Source organism: Diadema antillarum, unplaced genomic scaffold (assembly GCF_040938485.1).
Source record: "Diadema antillarum isolate AM-2024a unplaced genomic scaffold, OU_Dant_1.0 seq00001013_RagTag, whole genome shotgun sequence".
Classification (NCBI taxonomy): domain Eukaryota; kingdom Metazoa; phylum Echinodermata; class Echinoidea; order Diadematoida; family Diadematidae; genus Diadema; species Diadema antillarum.
The window spans coordinates 169303-195793 of record NW_027271849.1 but is presented as its reverse complement, the minus strand read 5'-3'; the positions used below and the strand labels follow the sequence as shown (position 1 = coordinate 195793).

Below are 26491 nucleotides of genomic sequence, written 5' to 3'. Positions count from 1 at the left end.
CAAAATTAAATCCTGTGAAAGAGGCTATTTCATTTGATGCCATATCTAAAAATCCCTATAGAAGTAGTTACTAGTCTAAATAATTGATGTCACAGCCTCTGACCCTACCAAAATGATTGCTATTTGTTTACTTTGGTCACCTCAGTGTCAAGTGAATGGGAAAAAGCTGATGTCCACAGTGCTTTCTCCAGTCTTCAATAATATTCTTCAGCTTTATCAGGTTCGATTTGAATAGAATTAAATTGAACTCTTGCAATGTGGGACCCTCATACCCATGGGTAACCTAGGTCTGGTGGCGCGAGACTACGCTCGAAGGTAAGTACTGCCGAGGTAGATTAAAGGTTTAGGATTAAGAGGGATTCTATGAGATGCTTTCAGGAGCTTCCCTCCAAAGCATGAAAGCTCCCCAAGGCATATAACTGAGATGTGAGGTTTGAGACGACAGCCAGACACAGACACCCCCCCCCCCCATCCCCACCCCACTAACATTAATCCTACCCAGACTTCTACTTTTAAGACATCTTCAATATTTGATGCACTATAGATCAAGAGTGAGAAAAAGCAACATGTTGGCTTGGCTGTCACCCAATACACGATCCTTGTAATTGCTCGAATAGCAATAAATAACATGAGGCATGATATTTGCTTAACTATCTCCTACCTTCACTCAAAATCTCCCCTCACCCCATCCTCCACCCATCCCACGCCCTTTAAGTCTTGCATATGTGGTGAATGTAAACATTTTGGGCTGACATGCCCACAGTTTATTTTCACTAAACACATGATCAAGAAGTATTACTCCGGTGGCACGGTGGCAAACGTCTGAACCATTGTTGTCTTACGACCAATCAACACATACCCAGGCATAAACATTGGCGCCCCCGACAGTCGGCTGCCGGTGCATCACAAAAAAGGTTGCGGCACCTAGATAACCATGCTTGGCACAGCTAAAACAATTTCACAATTGCACCTTGGATATAGCGTCAAATTTGAGGTTGGGACAGGTGATCATAAATCTTCTTCTTCCGTTCCAAGATACTGTCATCCAACTACACAATGCCACCATGCACTCTGTGCTTATTTGCCATTTGCATAAATGTTCTCCTAAATCAGAAGACGATAGGTAGTTTACAGAAATCACCAATTTATTCCCAGAGAAGAACCCGTCTAAAATCACATCAGGTATATGAATCAACAGCATTTTTCCAACTAGAAGATGTCAGGTGACAGAAAAAAACAAACAAACACAAAGAAAATAAATGAGCAAGACAGTGCTGGCAACCCAAACTTGGTGCAGGATTTTCAGCTGGGTTACATTTATGAGTTCCTTTTTTTTTTTAAGTGGTAACACTTTACTAGGTGAAGGAAGATGGTTATAAACAATGTGTACTGCACTGCAATCAGATAACAAGCAAGCCATACAATGTGAAGGGCATACATCTCACATACTGTGACTGTGACTCAAATAAAATATGTCTTTCCAGAGGTTTTACATTTTAACACACTACAGCTTGGTGTACCAATTCACACTCACAGCACCAATCAAAAAAACACATTTACTTCTGTTCATTTTGCATACAACATACAAATTGTAAGAGAAACATTTCTACCAACAACTTCTTCTTTTTTTTTCTTCAAAATAAATGCCCCCTTTTGAAAAAAGGGGGAATGAAAGTTATAAAAAATGTTTAGAATGTTAGAGGGAGTGAGGGGACTGGGGGGTAAAGTCATAACTGGGTGCATGCATACTATAAAGGAAGGCTGTGGGTGTGAGGTTGCATCGTGCAGGCTTGGCAAACACACACTCTACCTGGTCACTTACGTGAGAGGTTGCTGCTTTCGCACGGTAAGGCGTATAAATGTCATTGTTTTGTACACCCTTTTGGGGTTTATCCCGAAGCGAGAGAAAAACAGAAAAACAAAAACCAGATGGAAAGATTGGGGAGGGGGTGGGGGACAAATTTTTGAGGCAGAGCAGAGAAAGAAGCAGGGAAACAAAGGGCACAGATGTTGAAAGAGAAAGACAAAAGGAAGAATCATATCATAATAGTTTGTTTTTTTAGAGAGAGAAATACATGTCAGAAATACAAATGTACATTACATATCCCTGTTGTGGCAACAAAACCCCGTATCTCAAATATGTCAAATGGTCAAAAGGGCGAAAATACACAGCAGCCAAAGCATCGTAACAAATGGGACTGACTTGCATTTGACATGCTGTGGTCGCTTTATTTTCGGGGTTAAGACAGCTAGGATTTGGACCGGCCTTCACTGAACTGATTATCTCACGATAAATCATAAGAAAAAGTGAATTTTACCAAAATTTGAGATATGAGGTTTTGCCACCCCAGCGATGATAATGTTGAACAAACACAGAGGATCAAGAGAACTGGTCAATTTGCAATTGCAATGGACAGAAATCTATATTTGAAATGAAATGGTGAAATAAATAGTAGCCAAGAAAAGGCAGCATGGCAGAGAAGACATAACTATTTCGGTAGCTTGAGAAGAGATGATGCCTCTGGCACCCATAAACATCAGGTGTTACAGAGAGAGAAGATATGATTATCCAGTTGGAAAAGGACCAATTCAAATGATTTTGAAGTATATTATACATATATTATGAAGACAAAAGAAGATGCATTCTTAACTGCAAACAGGCAAGAGAGTACTTTGAAGGTCAAGAAAGTGTTTTCAAGGGCTACAAGGAACGACTCAACACCAAAAATTCATAGCTCACAGAAACAATCATCTATACCATATCAATGCTGACTAGACAAGAGAAATCGCTCATCCACAAGACTACTGATACCGATGAGGAAAGTCTTTAGTGGTATAAGATATCGTAATTAAAAGAGTTACTGGAAGTTTAAATCATGATCATGTAAGACGGCAACACATCGAGGGAGTGACTTTTTATGAAAACCATGCAACACATGATATCTTAGAAAATAAATAGGGCAGTTTTATGATTGATTCTCATTTGAAAAAAATAAATAAACACCAAAAAGTACAGATACTGAAATAAAAAGATAAGGGCATACAATATCAAAGAAAGACTTATGAATCTTGTCAAAGAGAGCGAGAGCAAGAACTGTATTTCTGTGGACTCCAGCAAAAAGAAAATCAGTGGTATATTTTCCCCTATAACAAATATTAAAAGATTTCATTCTTATAAGAATGCTTCCATGTTCCATCCCCCCCCCCCACCACCACCTTTCTCTATGCATAGCACTAAACAGCATCTGAGCACACGAGAAAGGCTGTCCCAAGATGTGCGTTGGGAGAAAGCAGAAAGAAGGCAAAGACTGACCTCTGTGGAGGCGTGGTCGTTCTCCACCCCTGTCCCCGACGAGCAGACCGTGGCCTCCCAGTGGATGGTGAACCGGTCGATGGAGTCCTCGTACCCCATCGGCTTGCGCCAGCTCAGCCTCACCTTCAGGGTGCCGTTCTCCCAGTACGGCTGGTCCCGCGTCAGGTCGCGCGGCGGACCTGGCCGGGGCCCGTTATCGGGGAAGGGGGCGATCGGACCTGTATACTTTGTATCACCCGGGCCATCTGGAATGCAGTTCAAAACGAGAACGCCTACATTAAACGACGCACCGCCACATATAAACCAAACAAGTTTGAAATCACAATCAATGTTTCGTCCTTGCCTGTCCCAACTCCATATCACTTTGTTTGCTCGAACTGTCCAGACAACCTGACATGTAATGATGAACGTAAAAGTAATTTCTATGTATGTTCATTCTCAACACCCTGTTCAATGTGCCCAAAGAGAAGTGAATTTTTACTTTTGGACAAACATGCCACATACACAAAAAAATAACAATAATAATAAAATCCATTTTAAAAATCAGTTTGTGCCCCCCCCCCCCATCCCCAATCATTCCAGAATGACAACAAATACACATCATCAATTTATCCCCTTTTTTTCCCTAGTGCATCACGGCCCTGTTTTATGAAGTTAAATTTGATTTTAAAGTTGATTTTCATTGTACGTCATTGGCAGCCTGTGTGGTAAGTAAATTTAAAATCGATCACATCTTTTGATAAAACAGGGCCCTGAGCTGGCAGAGGGGTCTGGGGGTAGATATCTCACCTGCCGGGTTGGACAGCTCCGGAGTAAAGATGTACTTGGAACTCCGCGCACTGCTGAGCCTCGTGTTGCCGAGCTTCGCGATGGCCATCACCTGAACAAAGTACCGCGTCTCTGGGCGCAGCATGGGCAGAACGACACTTGTTCTTCCCTGTATGACAGAGAAAGTGAGAGAGTCTCATCAGTATCAATTGCTACCGAGAATATGCGTGTTGAAGAAGTGTCCTCCCCTGCAAATACACAGTACAGATTCATATCGGCCAAGATACGGACCTCCCAACCTTTCTGACAGAAAAATATGGATGATTGAGCTCAAAAGTAGGAAAGAAAGACCAGTTCCTGTAGGAATGTGTAGTAAAATTATCAAGAAAAGTACAAAACTCCTCTTGAAACAAGAGCTGGGAATGGTCAAAATTCAGATTCTTTCCTCCAAATTCAGAATGGTTGGGAGGTTTGAATATCATATTTCAGAGCAACACAAATGAAACAAGCACACACTAACACAATTACAACAAGCATATGTACGCACAGATCTAAAAGTTTGACCAGGCAAAAAACAACACAGGTAAATCATTACCTGAAAAAACAGATTTAAAAAAAACAACAACAGACTCAAATAACCATTGGTGAATAAACGTGAACACAGACACTAGATGATAAGCTACTGAACTGACTGCACACTGATGCAGAGAAAGGGCAAAGAAAAGGACAGAAAAAAAAGAGATTAATGTCGGCACAGACAGACAGACAGACACACACACACACACACAAAGAGAGACGGAGAGGGCAGATAGGTTAGGTAGGTTCACTTACATCTGTCACATCGATGCGCTCCTCCTTCACAGCAATGATGGAAGGCATCACTTTGAGGCGCTCACTGTAGAAGACCCGATATTTGAATATCTCCAGGTCACTGTAGCGCGGTGGGCTCCAGTGAAGGGTCAAGTCGATGCGTTCCTCCGCGTCCTCCGACACCTTCCAGCTCCCGACGGCGATGGTGTGCGGTGGGGTCGGCCGTTCGGGCTCTGTCATGGACAAAGGTCAGCCATCATGAACAGGTGGAAAAACGATTCAATCGTAACAACTGCTCATTCTTTCACAAGTGTCGAAAACCAGACTTTGGGGTTTTTAGGTGCAAATGAAGCAATACAGCATCCTTTTTGTTATCATCATCAGGGCTGCCAGTTTAGGGAAGACTTTACACACTCTGTACTTAATTATGATATTTGCAATCCATGTGGCAACACAGCCACATTAAACATAATGTCTTCAGTCTTGTTTATCTGGTTTCATTTCCTTAATAATTTCGAGAGATTTTCCTCATTTATATCTGGTCACAATGATCATAGATCTAATTGAGATCAATATTAACAAATTATCTGATGTGTGTGTGAGGAGGAGGGGGGGGGGGGGGAAGGGGGTGATGTACATACCTCTTGATAGGGAGAATGTACTTGTGGATCTCCCAAAGCCTTGTGTCCCATTTTCGTTGACGGAGGCGATCCGGAACCTGTACCGCCTCCCCACAAGCAATCGCACGCTGATCTGCGTGGTGTCCACCTACGGGTCGGAATGAGAATTCCACGAACAGTGAAACGATGAACGGTCTCGCAGAGTGGCTGATTTATGCCTCACAGGAGTCACTGATCACAGCTAACACAGATTTTGTTTCATGGTGCCTCATGGTAACCCTGATGGAAGCTTACTACATTTCTGATCTTCAGCCTAGTCCACTTCTACTCCTCAGTTTGTAGCTTTAACACCTCTTCTTGGATATATTATAGAAGAAAACAAAATTATAATCTTTCAGTGCTCTGAGCCTCCCAATATTCCATTAGAAAATTCTCCCTCCTGTGTGCAGTACTCATTTCTTGTCTTCTCTCACTCCGCTGTAGCTACACAGAAGACAATTCATTCTGACATGTCAGAGGAACGACAACTGTTACCCACTCGTACTTCAACAACCGCAACGGCAGAAGCCTCCAATTACTCATCATGAGTGTGAATGACGCGCAAAAAGGTATGTTCAAATTGTGCAGTGCTTGTTACCTGGCTAACCGTTTAAAGCACCGGAAGCCTGCAGTAATTCAAAGTAAAAACTATGAATGATGTACTTGGCACTTTACGTAGACCAAGACGGGATACAGTGTGTACACTAGACCACAGTAACCAAGTCATTTTCAAACATGGCAAATCTATTGGATCGCTGGGGAACCAACCATTTTGAGCTTCCAGTACTTGGGTACATGCCCATGTTTTACATGCTTGCAAAGCACAGCTGTGCCAAAACGCATCTTAAGTTTTTCTAACAAGTATGATACATTTTTTTTGCTGAATAGTAACACAAGATTACAATACGAAGACACTGATACATACTGACGAGGCAGCCAACTAAAGCATTTCATATCGGTCATCTAATTCTTCAAAACCCTTTACGCGGTTCCCCTGCAGCAAACTTACCACTCCCACGTCCAGCCAGTCCGAATTTCTCCTGGTGGACATGTTCTTGGCCTGCACAGCGAACATTATGCCCGCGTGTTCCCCTGGACTCGACGGTGAGGGTAACGACCAGCTGACCGTAGCCGAGTCGCCGTCTTCGTTTTCAGTCACCATGGTGAGCTTGTCAATCACTTGCGGTGGGTAATCTGCATGAAGGACAGAGCAGAGAGGTTGATGGTGACGTGATCGAAAGTGAGAACATCCCCCCCCCCACCTTTTTTTTTGTGGTCTATTCGGAGTCTTTTTTTTTTCTTACTTTTCTTTGCTGGATGCATTCTTTCCACTTTCCCCTCGATCAATCCTCAGGTAGCCCTGCTTGTCTTTGGCAACGCGTCTGTAGGCTAATTGATAAGCTCAAAGGGCTGACTGGGTGAGGTAGGAGACTGCCAGCTGCCTGGGGTGGTGTGGCGCCTACCACTGACTCCGTTAGCCATTATAATCTCAAAGCTCACATGTATGTTGGCACCTAGCACCTGTTGACTATCATACTGGCCAGACCCAAGACGGGGATAGGTCCTGCTGCAAGCAGTGACAATGTTCAATCAAGAATACCCCTACATAGAAATTCAATATGACGAAGACGCCGTCGAAATCTTTCATGGCTAACATTTCCTTGTCAGGTGACAAATTTCTTCAGATTTAAAAGTGCTCATTACGTCCGTTTCCGGTGCCATACTGGCAGATAAAACGAAGCAGCAATATTCGCGCCCCTGCTACGGAAATTAAACGTTCAAAAACAGATAGTATTTTTCTCATTTGCTTCTCAATGACTGTCCCATTTTAGTGAAATGCACTGTCTCCTGAAAAAGGTTACCGTTAGGTATGATTCTGCACCAAAAACTAAATCCACCGACAGTGCCAATGTATGACTAATAACAGTCTCTACTCTATGCCTGCAATGAAAGATGTTTAACCGACTAAACAGAGATGGCGACTACAAGTGGCGAGTGATGACTGAAACATGCTGGAAAATTGTATCGGCTCTTTGATCATGATAGCTCCCAGCATCGGACTGCAGGTAACAAGGGATGTGGTACTTTTAGAAGCTGCAACAAAACAAATCAAACAAACATTACAGAAACAAACGCCATAGAGTAGTTGTCTCCGCATCGACTTACTGTTTTGAAATATTGATGGTTTCTGGCAAGTTCTCCCGCACCCATTGTAGCAGCATTTTCTACTCCCTTGGCAGTCTTCGTCGTGCGAGCACTCCTCCACACACGCCTGCTCGAAGCCCTGAACGCTGGCTGGACACGCCCCAATCTTATCGTTACTAATAGATTTAATGTATGTACATGATTCTTCACATAGATTGGGAGCAGTTACAGCTTCCTGTAGCGGCAAGAAGAAGAAAAAAGAGAAAAAGGAATGAAGTAAATGGACAGTGAATCAATCTACTCTGTATCCTACAAGTACCTTCAACAGATGTCAAGAGACCAAATCTAATAATCATTTCACTCGTTACTGCAGGTTGATCTACATGTAATTGCTCAGAAGGGGGCAATTTACTTTGATGTTTCCCTTCATAAAGAGGTACAGAACACAGTTGATTTCTTCCTGGCTGTCATCAGCTTCTATTAACGAGCAAAGCTGGTCTATGTTTGCCTGTTGCTAGGATTACTTCTTAATAGTGTATCACTCACCCACCCTCTCCCTCCCCCCCCCCCAACAAAAATCAAAACTTTATCTTAACTTTGGCAACTTTTGATGAACATTTGCTAGAATACAGCATGTTCATACCTGCCATTTTGCTTTCAGTTAAAACGCATCGGTAACAGAATTTTTGTAAATATTTTCAAATCATCTTAATCTCGCTTCCTCCAGCAAGGTGAGAGCTTATCTCTGCGCACCACCCCCTTTCACCGAATGAGGTTGCTGCCCAATGATGCCTTCGCAGCTCCCATCCCCAAACGGAATGATTGATTGTTCAGGAAATTGGCAGTAAATTGAAGAGACAAGACGGGGAACGTGAGAGTCCCACAGTGACTCACGGACATTCACAGTCGGGAGTGTTTTCGTAAAAGTAGGACTATGTATTTCTTACACTATATGTCATCCTATTTCTTTTTTACCTTCATACATTCATACAATTCCTTTGAATAAGGTGATAATAATTCGTCTCTCAATTTCTCCCTATTTCTACGTAAGACAATACTTTACAGATGACACTATCTATCACGACTGACAAACTTCGACTTCAAAAATTAGAGTGCACCGAAACTGCAGCAGTTTGAAATTAGACCGTAGTTTGCTATACCATCAAATTTGGTTCTGCGGTCATTTTATTACTGTAATCGGAAATTCAAGATCACAAAATTTGGTACCGATTACTGGCTCGGCAAATGGCTATGTTCCCTCACCTGCAAGCATTTTTGCAGTGATACTGAGATACAAAAAATGGTGCCTCTTGAGTTGACATGAACACAGGTCATCCCACTGCTTGATCACTTTTGACAAGCTGACTAATAAGTGTCATTTTCAAAATTTTCAAAATATATACCACAAGCACTTACCTGGCACTTGTTCTTGCACAATTCCAGATTTTTAAATGTTTCTCGACATGGATATATACACTGCAGAAAGAAATGGAAAGAGAGAAAAAAAAGTCCATAAAATGTTATATGCGATCAGATATATTGCTATCTTCATCTTTCTAACTTTTGCTTGGTTTTGTTTTGTTTTGTCCTCATAAGAAATTGCTACTATTTTTTCTTTTAGAAATTTTCATAACTTACCACATAGAGGAGGAGAAATTAAAGTGCTCAGTATTAAGATGCAGACAACTATATATTCAACAATTCAGTGTAACACACAACAGCATTCGTTAAATCACAACCCATGTACTACTTTCTCAAAACAAGCAGTCAAAACAAACAGACAAAAAAAGAAAGGATCTAAATCTATATGCTGTCAAGATTTATTGTTCCTACAAAAATACACTTGTGAAAATATTCAATACATACGATGTTATGGTTCATGAATACAGCTGAAATAACTTGCACATACTGTGAGTACATATATCTGACAACACCTGTATCATAAAATCATGTCTCCTGGTAACTGTACATTGTATTTCACTTTTACTCCTAGCCTTGAGTAAAGCAAGTCAATGAAATCTTGTACCATTCAGGAAATAACTCCTCAGAAAAAAAAAAACAACAAACAGAAAAAAACAAACAGGAATCAACAGTGTTATGTAATTTGACAGACAGTACAATATGTACATTCTTGAAATCTACACAGGAATTTGCGCATAATACGGCCAGGGATGTTAAGACATGCTTTCCGCCTGTTATCCTCACAAAGCGATGTAACGCTACAAAATTACAACCAAATGATCCTGAGCACTATACGTCCATAACTGCAGAAAACAGCAGAGCATTCGAAAGTACTTGGCATAATGTAGTGTGCCATATCATCCAATCAGAGTATTGTGGCCTACAACATTTACTTTCCACCTGTTGTTGGTTTTTTTTTTTAAGAAGAAAAGAAAAAGCAAAAAAAAAAAGTGGAAACAATGACTGAAGAAAGAATCTGCACAAAAAAAAAAAAGCTAGCCCCAAAATCTTTGATGCATCTCCGACTTATCATCCCTTTCCATCACAATGCCGACGATGGAAGCATTGAAGACAATCAAGAGTGCCTGCATCTTCAAACAAGGACCCAACCTCCGTCCCTGCCCCCCTTTCCATGTCTGGATCTCCCCTCCCATTGTCATTGACACGACTGATTAATGTCAAATATTGGCTCCCACTATCTTGTCGGTGATGTATGGCACCTCCTCTCTTCGCATGGTCGATGATATGTGGCCCTGTCGGAGCTCTCTCACTGGGACACTGAATGAAGTGGTGCCAAATTGGAACAGCACTCCCCCCATGGCAAATGATAAATTGCTTAGATGATAATGTACCTATTACACCATTACTTTACACAGAGAGATCAAGCAGAAGAAGGAGGGGGGGAGGTGTATTATAGTGTTTCATACAAAATTGAGGGATTAAGCAAGGGGGTTGAAAAGAAAATCTGATCATATCATCGCAGGACACTCCATGAATAGTTCCACAAAGAATGGACCGTGGACATGGCACCAAATGCGGCCTGCACACTTGACTACTGATACATGTACGTACACATGCATTTCTCTATGTATGGTGAAAAATACCTCACCTATTATCAATTTCTCACTTCAGAGCATCAGCAAACATACCTATGGCACAGTTGTGATTATGAAAAGTGTCTGCAGCAAGAAAGGGCACCAGTCTCTTTCTTTTTTTAATCAGCTGTATGGGGCCAAGTACCTATTAACCCATTGAGGATGAGTCCCGAGTATACTCAGGCAGGTGTCTATGGGAAATGCGTGTTGTAGCAAAATCAGTCCGTCCTCAACGGGAGGAAGGATTGATCCAAGCACTTGCTTGGTAGGCATAAGGCCACTAACAATACTTTCAGACACACCGACTTACAGTACAATGTAGGCCTATGTCTTGATATGAGACCATTCAGAAACAACATCCCAATATACAATTTATGGTATGGCAGTATCAGATCTCGCACACTGTTTTGTTTCACGAACAGCTTTACGAAAAGGAAAACATGGGTCTTTTCCTTGCTCAGTGCAAACGTCGTGTCGGCTTTGCATATTTCTACGCTGCGCACTCCCATTCATTTGGTAGTTTGCGAAAGAGCCCCACCTACTTGGAAGACGTGTGGATATACTGTAAGGGCATTCAGACACAAATGGTTGTACAAATATATGTTATTGTTGGTATTAATATAGGTTTTCCTGTTCATTTTCAATCTTCAAAGCTACTTCATTCAATTTAGTAGATTTGTAGTTCAATATCATCCTGAGAGATCTGGAATATGCCAATCCTAATTTCAAATTGTCTTATGGCAATCATTTTTAAACAAAGTCTATTCAATTTTAGTCATTTGTCACACATTCTCGTCATTTACAAATTCATCCATCGTACTTGCTGCGCACATAACAGCAAAAGCAATTTAGTCTTTTAGTGATCATTTTCATCAAATTTTCCTTCAAATTCAGCTCCTATCTTTTCAGCTGTGATTTCTTGGTTTCCTGCAACCGTACACTTATCCGACATTTAGGAGTAACAACGACTGTTTGGAAACTTATTTGTTCAACAAAACTTTGTATGATTGTTATGCAAAATGCTGCCATGACAATACATTTCTTGAAATTCACACAAAAGGTGTCTTGCAGAACTACAGATTATATCAATTGCTTAAAATGTGAGAGAGTAGTTTGAGCCAAAGTATTCCGGTATGATTTTTCACAAAAAAAAAAATTGTCATTACGATGGCAATGCGTTACACTATGAGTGGGCAGGGATATACCCCCCCCCCCCCCCCCCCAAAAAAAAAAAAAAATAATAATAATACTAATAATACTACTAATAATAATAATGATAATAAATAAATAAATAAAATAAAAAAATAGTACAACAAGAGAAGTTATGGCTAGTATTATTCAGAGCTGCACACTAACCCATTTTCTACTGGTCTGACCTGTCTATCAGACCAGTAGGTACAGAGTTTTTCCATTTTTTACTGGTCCATTTCTTAAAAAGTTACACGTCCAACAGTAATTTCTACTGGTCAGGGATTATCGGACCACTGCCAGTGTGCAATGTTATATTATTTTACTGTATGTGTCCACTGTACATGATAAACACACACACACACACACACACATGGAAATATGCTCCAACGCATCCATTTTTCTTCTTAACTCTCCTCAACACACACAGAAATAGGCTAATTTAGTTCTATGAATCTTTAACAAATAGTTTGTTCATTCTTTCATACAAATTAACAAGAATGAAACTGTCATAGACAAACTCTATGATATTTAAAGTCTACCATGACATCAATAAGCCAGCTTCCGAATATAAGGCGATGACAATGTACATTCCCTGTACACACTATCTATAACAGGTTAGTACTCTGAAACACTATTGTGCGTACATTTGGAGACTTGTTCCTGCAAATTTGCATCAGTGTATAAGCCATCCCCTTTACACTTTATAATGCCCTTACTTTTCAGCAATGTACTATAAAACCAAATTCTTCCATAAATCACATAATCACACAAAATCCACTTTAATCTCCCTGGCCACCGAGGGGGCAGGCCTTTATGAATTAATGTGAAAATTTTGGACCTTCCTGCTGTAAGGTTGGCAAACCCGAGATCAGTTCTTCCAGATTGACATGGCTTGTGGGTTCCACATTGTGATGGGCGTCCTTGATGGCGCAGCAGTACAATGTGCATCTATTCTGACTCAACAGTGTCGTTCCGCATCCATGCCTACTGTTAAAACTCTTCAGTGTAAGATTTGGTTTTGTGCACATAGTTGTCAGGTCCACTCAGGCTGTAGGTCTATAGCCAAAGTCTGGATTTTAGTATATAGGGCCTAAATCTCTCGTCCACGAACTGACGCAAGAATCTATTAACCACTCTTCCAATTGAATGGCAGAGTAGCTTTTAGGTACATTGTATCTCTGATAACATGAAGTTGATATAATTGCAATTACAAGTGAGACAGTTACACATAATTTCTCTGTGCATCAAACCTTCATGCCTTTGCTATAGTTACAATATGAAATGCAAAGTTCTATGTGTATTTTTCTGTTCTAAAGTCACGAGCAATAAAACAAACAAATTATCAAAAACCTGATTGCTGTCGTAATATGATACTACAAATGACTGCCGAAAGACTGGACAGTTAATTTTTTGACGGACACACTGTGTCTTGGCTACACTGTACTTTATGATTGACATTTCAAAATATGTAGGTTTGGCGATTACTAATCATTTCATAAAATAAGCTTTTGATTCTTTTATAGGTGATTGATGTGCAATATGTTTAATGATAACCTCCCCTCATATTATAATGCTTGCATACAGATGTACAACTGTACACACCCATGTGTAATACCTGGGGAACAATCTGTATGTAGACTGTGTGGGCCTATTCATTTTGTGGGGGAAAAAAGGGGGAGGCTTTGGGACAGTAAAGCTGGGTGTATTTAAAGAATTCTCCGACATTGGCAAAAGATATTTCTGTTCAGCACTTTTATTATTGAGTATAACAGACAATTACCAATATTGCCACTTTTGTTCTGATGTCCAGTGACCATCAATCTAAAAGCATAGATACATGTGCAGATTTCCAGTCCTAACCTCTTCAATGTACTAGTAATCACACATGGTTCACCATGAAAATTTGAACACCACCACGGAAGAAAATGAAGACAAGAATTTAGTCCGCCTCGCCACCCGCATGAAAGATGTCACATGACACGGAGGTAACATTTTCTGGACGCATTTTTCTCCCGCGCGCATGTCTGTAACACTGCACCTGTTCCATTTCACTGGCACATTGAAACCATAAAAAGTTCGCAAAGGAGTGGCCTTAAAAGGAAGCAAAAATTTGCAGCATAAGCCGGACATTAGTCATGATAAAGTCTCACAGTTAGATAAAATGATGAGGGAGAAGAATAGGGAATTGGCTACAGGCAAATTCACTAATGGATACTGATAAAAAAAGGGAGTCTAAAAATCGACTCTGAATTCACGAGGAATAGGTGAAGGCATCAACACAAATTTTGTTCTATACAAAGCATCCTTTTTCACCCTCTGATTTCACCTTTGTTGCTGTACAACAATGACTTCAGTAGTCTAGTTTCAAGGCACACTCTGCGATACACTCAGAGGAAACTCTGAACTAGTTATTTCCATACAAGTCTTAAAGGTCCAGTTTACCTTTGGGAGCAGTGATTTCAAAAATATTCAAGATATCACATTTGATGCATATTTGTAGGTCTGTTGTATCACAAAACATCCTACCATATAAAATTTTTGCAATAAAGACTAAAATATGAGGAGATATCAGGATTTTTCTCAATAAACCATAACTGTATACGGTTTAGTCTGGAAGCATTCTTATTATAACTATTGTTCACATTTTGCGTACTTAACAATACTTAACATCGATTATACGGATTCAAATTTTTACAGTGGTTGTTTCTATCCCTAGCTCACATTTTAAAGCACTAATGTTTGGTTTTTGTTTCATCTGCAAATGGTAAATTATGCCTTTAATGAAGTACAGTGCTGGGAAAATATACATATGTATTTGTGACATACCCTGTGGCCACATTGTCAGCATACATGGGGCAAGACTTTATAACTTGACTGAATAGGGAATTCCAGCAAGTGCCCACCTATCAAGTTTCTCCTTTCTTTTTTTCCTCTCTCTTGCTCTGAAATACACACCTTTTCATGTTACTTGCAAGATGAGGAACTGATGAGGATTTGTAGCGGCTGGTGAGATAGTTTATCAATTTTGATTTTCATATCCTGTACTTCATGCATGATATGTCTACTCGACACCCCATCGCACCATCACCAAAAAGAAGAATATTGATTGATTTAATCTTCTGTCTTTGGCAAGGTTCAAGCAATTGCAACAAATAAGGGCAGCAGATTTTGGAGAACATGGGGTACAGACTCTACAGGTGACTTATGGGTCTGATGGAGGAGGAAAAAAAATGTTAGATGGAAGGTGCAAAAATATTGCTAAACTGGCACTAAATTAGGGACAAGATCCAAGCTAACCGCTTCCTGCTGCTCCAGCGCCAAGTGGAATCACGCACCTCGCACCACTCGAACGAAACTCCTGTGCGACCCATCACAAACTACCCGGTAGCAGTCGCATCATTCCCTATGAGCGCAGGAACCGATCAATTTGCGCGAGCATTAGTGGTAAGCCAACTCTGTGGGATTCCGCCTGCTCGCTCTTAAATCTACATCATCGCAGATCATGATGCTGACAGACACGTGTAAAAAACCATCACGCCACTATCTCCGCACTACAGTTTTTCATTCTGACTTTTTCTTTTTCTTCTAATCTCAAGGGCAATATACATATTTTTTTTTTTTGTCTGAAATACATGTGCCTAGAAAATCTCCCTGATGTTCGTTGTGCAAGATAGCTATTTTAATCGGAATGCAACTTGTTTCAAGGCCCAAGCCTTCTTTAGCGGGCCTTCTCATTTCAAACATGGTTTCCACGTGTCATTTGGTATGAGAATGAGATGAACTGGGCATGAGTTTAAAACAAGAGACCAAAGTAAAGCCCTGGCAATCTGGCAAACTTTGTTCTTTCCAATGACATTTCACCTCTTGGAGGATCTAGTCCATTCCATGGCATATGATTGGTACGTCTGCCTGAAATTGACATGGTCTGAAGTCATCCTATGATCATCAAAGTTGTGTTCACGGGAGGTTATCGAAATCCAGTTCATTGAGCAAGACTGTAAGGCTACAGTGTAATACTCACTCATGCCTACAGTGTATAACCCTGTCGAAATGCCAGTCTCATTAACATGTTTAGAATTATATGCTGTGTTCACATCCAGGACTACAAGTAGGCCTACATGTACATCTCCTCAAAAGTTCTAAGCTCCAAATTACATCCTACTGAACACATGTATCATATAGGCCTACACCAAAGCCCATCAATCACACATACAATGTAGGCTTCATATGTAATTCTTAATATAGGTCCTACTTTCGTGTAAGAATACATACATAGGCCTACATGTTAAGTACATGCACACACCATGGTAGAAGTTAGTACAAATTCAAGCAAAGCTATTAAAGTGGAAACCTAACTCATTTTAGAGGTCAAATTGTTCATGCTATGAATTTGCACCTTAAATCAAAGCCAAACTTCACATGAAAGCATCTCCAAACCACAGTATGAATACCATTCAAATTTGTATGAATGATGCCTCCTAAAAATATTTCTATCTAGACACATGCAATTCACAAATGAGTTTTTGAAAGTGTGAAGGCCCTCGTCAGTGTTTCTCTGATTGCAAGACTAGCTTTTTATCTCATGTCCATTAGGAGAAAAAAAAAATTTTCAAGGGGAACAGAGACAGAAAGACAGATATACAACAAGGGAAATAGAGAAGAGAAAGGGAGAGAGAGAGAGAGAGCTGGGGCGATGTGTCTGTTGTCATTATCTGCATTCTTGTTTGAGATATGATTATGGAAGACATCCCAGGGGCAGATTCTCCCCCGGGAGGCTACCAAAATAAATGCCGCTGTCATAACTGGCCACTTGGCTGCCCTCTTATCCATGATTTCTACTTTCCTGCCTGCTGTGGAAGCAGCCCCCTCCCCCCCCCCCCCCCTCCTCTCATATTCAGGGTCTGGTTTAGATTAGACATACTTGGTGCCTGGGAACAACATCACATCATATTTTGATGCGCCTCCATTAGTCTATACCCTCTCTCTTCCCTTCCAGCTCTACTGGTGGTCTACACACAGTCTCCTCCTATCTTCTGATCAAACCTTCTCTCTTCTTTCCTTCACCCCTTGGCAATCTATCTTACTAATCTACAAAGCGTATTCATCAATCTATCTATCTATCTATCTATCTATCTATCTCTATCTATCTATCTATTCATCCATCCATCTATACTATCTATCTATCCATCATCTTCCTTATATCAACCTTCAAACCTCCTCTCTTTCTTTTCTTCAACCCATGGATATCTATCTCACTAATCTACAAAGCGTATCCACCTATCTATCTATCTATCTATCCACCTATCTATCTATCTATCTATCTATCTATCTATCTATCATCCTCCTTTTGTATCTATCAACCTTCAAACCTCTTCTCTTTATTTCCTTCAACCCATGGAAATCTATCTCACTAATCTACAAAGTATCCATCTATCTATCTATCTATCTATCTACCTATTCATCCATCCATCTATACTATCTAGGCCTATCTATCATCTTCCTTTTGTATCTATCAACCTTCAAACCTCCTCTCTTCTTACCTTCAATCCTTGGCAATCTATCTCAGTAATCTACAAAGTGCATCCATTTAACTATCTATCCATCTATTCATCCATCCCTCTATTCATCTATCCATCTTACTATCTATCTCTCCATCTCCCTTTCTATCAACATTCATCACTGTAGGCCTAACGACAGATCAGGTTTTTGCTGTCCTTGACTTCTTCTTTGTACATGTACATGTTTAATTATTTGAGGCACCATGCCAATGATACATTGAAGATTCTTGTTCCATACAAAGGCTGTGTCACAAACTACTGTAAAATATGCCATAGGCCTATATCTAGTGAGTCTAATTTGGGGGGACCGGGACTTCCCAACCATTTTGTTAGTGGTTTTAAAAAATTCACGATCGTACGGTACAGCACTGTAGGGCCTACTAAGTACTGTGAAGCAGTACATTATGTACCTGTGCAACTTGTATTCTTATCTGAACCAGAGTTAATATTTTTGCACATTGTCAAATTCACGAATGGCACCCATTACGTCAAATTAAAAACCCAGCCAGTCAGTCTAACGAGGAACACTCAATCTATACAATGCGATAGTATAGGCCTACTTATATGCATCATCCAAATACATCCACATAATGTACAGTTTCAGTGGAATGGAATACGAGATCCATTTAGCCATTCAGATAACAAATGCATGCTGAAATGAAGTGAAACTTTATTGAAAAATATTGCCATGTCATCATTTCAAATATATGAGTTTTGATACAAAGATACCAAAATTGGCAATAAAATGTTCTTATACACACATTCATTAATGGTCCAATTCTTTGAAAGGGTCCTACTGTGGTTCTAAATGTTTGTACTTGCGATATTTTTTTCCATTCACATTTCACATGTAGGAAATTTCACTTAGCACATTATGAAACTGCCTCTTTTTTAGGCAGTTTTGTATGCACAGACACATTTTAATCAATGCTCCATGACATATATCCCATTAATGTGCCACTAAATGCAAACTGTGCAATATTTACAGTTTGGGATGGTTACCCCAAACTATGCACAGACTCAAAAGATCTTTGCATTGTCCACACAGCATGACAGGAACACTGGTTTTATGCATCGTTACCCTGCTATGCCCGGTTCATCGTTTCCTTTCCACGTCTGCATTTTAAAAAAAAAAAAAGATAAATAAAAATCATCGTTTCTTTGTGAAGGTTTAGCCTTCCATGCATGAAACCATGCAACTCTTTGCAATTACCACATTTTAGGAAAAATCTCCCCGGAACTTGACGGTATATATACATTCACACATGACTTCTCCCAAGAGCCTCCATGCTGTAAAGAATAAGCCTACTCCACAGACATATGAATACCAAATACTGGACTTAATTTCTGTGCAAAGTGTGATCCCTACGTATACCCCTTTCACGCTAATCGCTCGGGTGATCACCCGGGAGATTCAAGGGGAAACCAAACAGGGAACATGGGTCCACGAGAAATTTCTCTTTCATATGAGCAAATGAGCTCCCCCTTGAATTTTTCTTGCCCGCTCTTCTGCAGTGCAAGTACACGTTTAATGGCACATGCACAAAACGGACCACAAGTCATTATTGGCATATTGGTCATAGTTTTTCAACTAGTCCTGATGCCCTTTCATAACAGTGTCATCCGGGAATTCTCAGGGACACCCGCAGATCCAATATCACTTCTGTTTATCAATTTTTCCATTTCTCTAGATAATCATCAACTATATTCCTGAAGAATCATGATGTTTCTGTGGCCTTCTGAGTACCTACCAGGGAATAATTTTCCTGGTATCGCATCGCAATTTGCTACGCATTTTTACACCACCGCTACACAAACTAACTTTTGTGTAGCAGTTTTCTTTCATAGAAGAGTACAGGATAACATTTGAAATATTGTTCATCAGCTGAAGTTGCTAATCAAATTTGACTTGGAAAATTATTCCCTGCCTACTGAAAATATACCTGCAGAAAGGTTTTAGATGCCCTGCATACTGTATTACATATTATGTTGAAGCACTGTATTGGTCAAAGAAGGCACTGTCCCTTACATATGCTTATCCTTATATTCTGGTTTCCATGGAAAAGTATGATGAACTGAAGTTGATGTGAGTAAAACTTTTAAACTCACAAGTATCACATTCGTTTCATATCACTTTTGAGGATGAAAACGAGTGATTTTGTGTGGGCTGTTATTTTCTTTCTTTTCTTTTTTGAGGACCAAAGCATTGGAACATCTATGGCTTTCTTCCTTTTCTAAAATTGAATCTCAACTGTGCATGTACTCACTTTATACAGTCTTCAGATTCTCTCAATACAGAATCTGAAGCACTAGATTCCAGGAAAGATTGAGGGAGGGGAGGGGACACAATATCTCTGCTGTGCAATGCAACACACAAGGTATTCAACGGCAGTAATAAAAGAGCTGGTTGGAGAGACATGCTAACATGGCTGGCAATGGATGTGTGTGGGAAGGGTAGTTACATGGGGGGGGGGGGGGGGGGAAGGAGTAGGAGGGGATGGTGGAAAGGGTTAAGCAGCCATGGACATGACCCCCAGCTCTACCAGTAACTGATAGGGGGAGCAGGGGGTCAGGGCACAGTGCACTCTACTCTCAGCAGGTGGTAAAAGCTAGAGACACTGAGGGCAGTTTTCATTTCTTGAGGACACTGCAACCTGTGCTCTTCCCCAAACAGGGAACTCCATCCACTTACCAAGCCACAATGAGGAGGTCTGTCTCTCCTTAAATTCAAAATCCAGGGATAACTGGTCATAAACGCTGGAATGTTAATGGCTTCAAATTGAATTTGTCAGAGAGTGCTTTAGCCCCTTGCATTAAATCCTGCACTTGATCTAGAAGCCCCCAGTAACCAGCCCTGCTCCTGCTGCCACTGCTAATTGCTAAAACTGACATGATTTGGGTTTACGATAATGGACCAAACTTGAAGTTAATGTTTCCCTTTGAAATACAATAACAAAAACAGTATGGGAATGGTCTAGCTTGATTAAGCTGACTACAAACTCCACCGTTACAACAATCAGAACCATACAACAACCTACAGATCTGCTGTTCCCTTAAAAAACAAGGTCTCTTCTTAAAAATTATAAATCAGCATCTGTAAAAAAGAATTCAAAGTAATCTAGTTTTATTCAGCCTATGCCAATTCAGAGGTTAACATCTTTTGACTCTGGTACCAAAAAGGAACTTGTCATTCTTTAGCAGTCAGTTGATTTTTTTATAGAAACGAAAAAAAAAAAAATGACACAGAAGCACAATCACCTATAATATTAAGTTCATGCCAAACAAAGGCTGAATCTATATGACAATACCTTTGAACAAGCTTCATGTGGTTGGGTGGGTGTGAGTGTGTGTGGGGGTGTCAGTCGATTCCGAACTATATCATACATACATGTACAATCTGTATGTGGCACTCTCGTCACGAAAATTTTACCCAACATCTCGAAAAGTGCACACAATAATGACACAGCCAACAGATTACATGTAATGCTTTGCATATACTACAATATGTTTATACAGACAAAATGTAATGCCCGTGTTCAGATACCATATTAGACATATCATGTATTCAGCATATTATCGATTTTGACAAGACAGGTAGCTATTCCTTCAGTTGGTAGTCCCTTTATGAATTAATACCATTTGACTTCCGGGGATAAAAGGCTGCCATTCAAGCGTGCACTGATAATTTAGTAGACAGTCATTCATCTCCATTCATTGCTATACTTTTTTCATGCTTGTGCGTTTCTGCTTATGGAACTTGACCTTGCATTGACACAAAGGCGCATATTTGTGGTCGACTTTCCAATTTCTGGTTTTAAAGGTGGTTGTTCATAACCCCCACAGAGCTCTAAATTGAAGTCAAACACTTCACACTGCATAGTACAGTTCAAAACAAAGCCACCTGCTACATCGGTGATGGTTGATTTCTAGCATATACAATGTAAACCTATATATTGATATACAGAGCTTGTTCCTCTGTTTAGACTGCTGACTGGATATTGCTTGACAACTACTTATTTTAAATATTAAAAAAAAAAAAACTCAATAAGTCGGCCCAATAGCACATTGAGATTTTCTTTTATGAGGATATGCTGATTTGTGTAGATACCCTTTTGCAATTTGGTAGCACTGCTTCAATTGAAGGAGTAAATGTCAAGAAAACAAGGGCTAAAAAAAGATTACATCTACTGGGACTACTGCTAATCAGGAGTCTGACAGTTCACCATTCTAGCAATAGTAATATCAACATGCTTTATCTGGATCCACCTTAAGTCTTTGGTTTGCTAAAGTAAATGACTACTCAATTTGGTGCACCAGTCTTTGGGATAACATGGTAATAAAATTGCCATTAACAAGTGATTAATTGCATTTGTAGCATGAATTCTTAATTCTTCATACACTATGTAGCCCCACTACAACCTATACAGTGATAGAACTGAAGTATAGGTATGATGTCACAGTTACTGACCAAAATTACTAACCAAAATGACTGATTTCAACTGTTTCTATTTCAAAGGGACAATTCTAAGATGAATTTTGCATGCTTTTGATTCCACAGAATCAGGACATTCAATAGTGGTCCATACAACAACCAAAAAAATATTTGCGTGCTTTTATTTTTGCGCTAGTTTCTGGTCGCACAAAAATTTCTAAACTGCAAAAATTTCCACTTTGACAGTATTCATGCCGCCATCTTTGTCATCCTAATACTGGCATCAATTTCTCTTCTCTCTCTTGCTAATTACGGCAGAACAATCGTCAGTTGAGTTGTGAAGCCTCCTTTGACACCATTTGTAAGACTGATGGACTAGGGGTCCTATCAGTTGCTAAATTATACTTTGATTCCATTCGTTGTGTGTGCATGACATTAAGACCCGATATTCCTTTATGTTACGATGAAAGTCAATGCATGTGTATACTCAAGTGGCCAACTGACGCAGCAGGGGAGCTATAAATCACATTCTGAGCCAGTGCTGGTCCTACAGTACTTTAAAGGAAATGCAGTTAGCCACTGCCTGTACCTGGAGCATCATTATTTTGTGTCACCAGTTTATGATTTGTTTTCATTGACTGAGCGAGGTACTGGAACCACAGGTGACATTCACCCACATTTGGCCAGCCATAGCTTCGCAGAAAAGAACCAAAAGAAATACAGAGCGAGAGAGAGAAAGAATCATTCCAATGCAGTGATTTTTTTTTTTTCAATTGTTCCCTTTTTTTCCATCCCCCACCCCTTCTGCCTTTTATTCAATGTTCCTCTGGCCAATATTGTGCAGTGTCGGGGAGAGGTAAGCTTGAGTGAATCGGCTGAATGCAGCCTTCCCCCCAGAATGGGAAGTCAAATGGTTTCGCCGATTGGGTCAACCCTGCCATTATAGGTCTCTCCATGCCCCTTGCATCCATTTACGGAGGCATTTTACTCGCTATTGACGGTTAAAGCACTACGCACGGCAGAAAAATCACTTACTCGAACAAGAACTAAAGCTGGGCATTAGTCTGCGGCAATCAGACTTGCTGCTTTCTAGCAATAAATGGTTGCATACATGTAGCTTGGAAGGGACTTTGGAATGCGTGGTTAGCACAGATAGGATAAGTATATCGCACATGCTTTTCTGGCGCACTCGTATTGTGTAAAACTGGGAAATGAGGAAAAATGTCAATCAAATGCTCTGAAATGTCAATCAAAATCTGGTGTTTCGCAGTTTTGTCTGGGTCTGTATGTAGAGTAGACCATATCAACACTGAAAAGACACTTAGGAGAAACTGCGTGATATGAATCCCCTGTACCTGAACACATGTATACAGTGTGCCGTCCTACACTTGAAGTTTCATTTCTTGTGCACAGGTAATGTAGTCTTGCTGAACTACGCAGGCAAACATAGTTAGCTGTACTATCAGCGAGGCAGTTGTAGATAACATATGAAAACATACTACCACTATATTTCAGCAAGAGACATTTTATTCATTTATTTGATACAGAAGCCTAAGCCAGACAAGCCTGAAAAAGTTGAATTTCAATTCTTTTCAACAAGATTTCCATGTGGAAAACCTTTTCTTTTATAGACCTATTCAGTTTCAAAACATTGTTACTTAATATCTGCCATAACTGGGAGGGGGGGGGGGGGGGGGGCCTCTTTTATAAAAAAGATGATTCAATAGTTATTCAATATGTTTAGGTGCATTGATATGTCTGTGCATAAATAAACTATTTGATTTGATTTGATTTGATTGCTAGGAAAGAAACTGCAGCTCCCCCCCTCCATTTAAACATAAACACTAACAGAACCCAAACTAACAAGTGCATACATACACACACATTGTATACACATTATACATTTTACGCAAACGGGATATAATCCTCTGACCGCACATCAACATAATCATATTCAACAGAAACCATTTTCATCTTCTTCTGATTCACAAGCGGGATATGATTTTCCAGCCTCAATAAAAGATACAAAGGAAATACACTGAAACATGGCATTCAACAATCACTTCTTTTTATACCAATAGACTATACCTTTGCCTCATTAAATAAACTATCACCATAGTCAGAATTCTATTACATACATGCCCAGGGGAAAAAAAAAAATCTTTATTAGAAGCTCACACCTTTATCTTTTTTTTTTCTCAGAAGATACCTCCAGGCAAGAAGAATGATGACAAAGACTAGTCCAATGTCTCAAAAGAAACTAGAGTGTGTACAATATGCACACATACAGTATTTCTGGTCACTTCACAGAACTTGGACATGAACATTTCGCAGGAGCCCCTGTCAGGCAATTGAAAATTGTACCACTTTTCATACTGTGTACACCATATAACTAGTGAGTCTAATCTTTTTTGTGAATAGGGACTTCTCAACAATTTTGCAAGTGGTTTAATTCGTGATTGTGGAGTACAAACTCAGGATCATAGTTGATAATTTCATGTGTTTTTAAATTTGCAAACAGCACCTGACTCATGAAATTTGCGAGGATCAAAACCTCGCTAAATATTTGGCGCATACAGTACCTTGCTCTGTGAGATATGCTTAACCGCATAAATGTAGCTCAAAAAAAAAAAATAAATCTTCTTGCTCTGACACAGCAAATGTTTAGCCAAAGCTGTCACACAAGAATGAGAATATCACATACACAAAAACAATGTATACAAAAAAGAAATGAAAAAATGTGGTACTTACCGATGAACAATTACTACTATTTAAACAATCGGCTACTGTATACGTGTGTAACGTTGATGATGTGAACTGTAAAGAAAGAAATAGAACAAAAGAAGGGATAATTAGTCACAATTAATGCTGGATAAAATGAAATTTATCACATTCATATCTACATGCGTAAACATACATTATGTGTAAAATGGCACAGAGACTGATATACATTTTCCAATTAACATTAGGTAGTGGGACTAACTGTACAGCTTCATGAAAATCATTCATCAAGTACTACATCTCATTTCATACAATTTTACAACTTCATGTACCATACGTTGCATAAACAAAGAACAAAATAATGTCACATGAATGATGCATCAATATATCCTACATGTACTGTACGTCATTCTGAAGTGACAAAAGGGATCCCCTAATGTAGACATGCCATAAATCTTGGCGTAAATTAATCATAAAAAGACTCCACACATTTGTATGTTTACCATGCAATATGCCATTTTATGATATGATTGTAACTGTATACAAATTTTTACATGTGGCTGTTACAATTGTATAAACTCTGACCTGGAAATTTAATACAGCAATGAATGCTTTTACACACATACAATCGTGTACATTGTGTAAATGGTCCTGGATCTACTTTGCATTGAAATACTACGCTTTCTTGAAGACACTTGGAAAGACACTGTCATAGGGCAATGTATGGGTCATCTGGATTGTCAAATTACAATCGACCCATGCAACACTCACACCTACTGGACTTTCCAAGAGCAAGGCTGACAACATTCACATAAAAAAACTGGAGCGGGGATTCCAATCACAGAGATACTTGTCTATCTTTCAAGCATCTCAATAGACTAAAAAGTGATGTTCAAATCATGAAGGCTTATATGGCCTTCTGCCATAACATGAAGAAATGTCATTTCTCATTACTTCCTTGATTTTCAAAGAAAGCTTGTAAGATTGCACAAGCATAGCCTTTTGCAACTGGGTAGGATTATTACCAAAAAGTTGAATTTGATTGAATGACAAATCAGAGTACTGCAATAAACAAAGGTTGATCATTGATGACAACGCATCATAATACACCATAATTTCACTTATATTTCTTTGTCTTGTGTTCATAAAATTTGTCCAAATTTATCGCCTCGTCATTTTCAGGTAAATTTAACCAGAGTCTCCGAGGGGTTCTAAGCCCATGATTTACAACTTTAGAACTCATGTCTCTCTCCCCCCCCCCCCCCCCCCCCCTTCCATAGCTGGTAAGTAAGACCTTGAATGGCTAACTGTCCTGGGAACATGTCCTTTAAGTTGAATAGCAATTGCTGAAGAAGACCCATGGGGATTCATTCTGACCCATCATTGTTATCTTTTCCCTCCTCCTGATTTCAATAGCCTGGCCTCAGCTAGGAGCCTGACGACAAGCTTAAAACTCCACTCGGTCAAATCCTCTTTTCAAGGGGAAGTCTTAGAGAGAGACGGAGAGACGGGGAAGGAGGGTAAGAGGGGAAGGGAATAGATGGAGGAGACCATACCACGGCAAAGACACCTCAACTCTGCTCTCAGCAGTGAGTCGACAAGTGGCTCGAGCAATGAGGAAAAGAAGACGCGAGGCACAGACAGACAGTGTGAGTGAAGGAGGGCAGAAGGAGCGAGAAGGGGGCAAATTGAATGCAAAGAAACAGTTGAATATTGGCAACCGTGCTCATAGCTTACTGAATTACTTGGACTACAACTAGCTAATCTGCTTAGTGCATCCTTCGCAGCTAAGCCGGTCAGGTGACCCGGCGTCGGCCAATCCACTGCCTTGCTGCTCA

General features: G+C 40.0%; 1 protein-coding gene across 2 annotated transcripts in view; it reads right to left on the bottom strand.

Annotated features, from left to right (window-relative positions):
* LOC139742667 (anosmin-1-like) overlaps positions 1-26491 on the bottom strand; it is a 60096-nt gene that overhangs the window by 15524 nt on the left and 18081 nt on the right. Inside the window, exons 2-10 of one of the 2 annotated variants that reach the window (XM_071653197.1) lie at positions 24684-24749; positions 9112-9171; positions 7717-7930; positions 6560-6744; positions 5533-5659; positions 4913-5124; positions 4103-4250; positions 3314-3558; positions 1823-1879 (exon numbers count right to left, since the gene is read on the bottom strand). In XM_071653197.1, coding sequence (XP_071509298.1) covers positions 1823-1879; positions 3314-3558; positions 4103-4250; positions 4913-5124; positions 5533-5659; positions 6560-6744; positions 7717-7930; positions 9112-9171; positions 24684-24749 — 1314 coding nt within the window. The remainder of the gene's footprint in view (positions 1-1822; positions 1880-3313; positions 3559-4102; positions 4251-4912; positions 5125-5532; positions 5660-6559; positions 6745-7716; positions 7931-9111; positions 9172-24683; positions 24750-26491) is intronic. The other variant, XM_071653198.1, reaches the window with a different exon arrangement.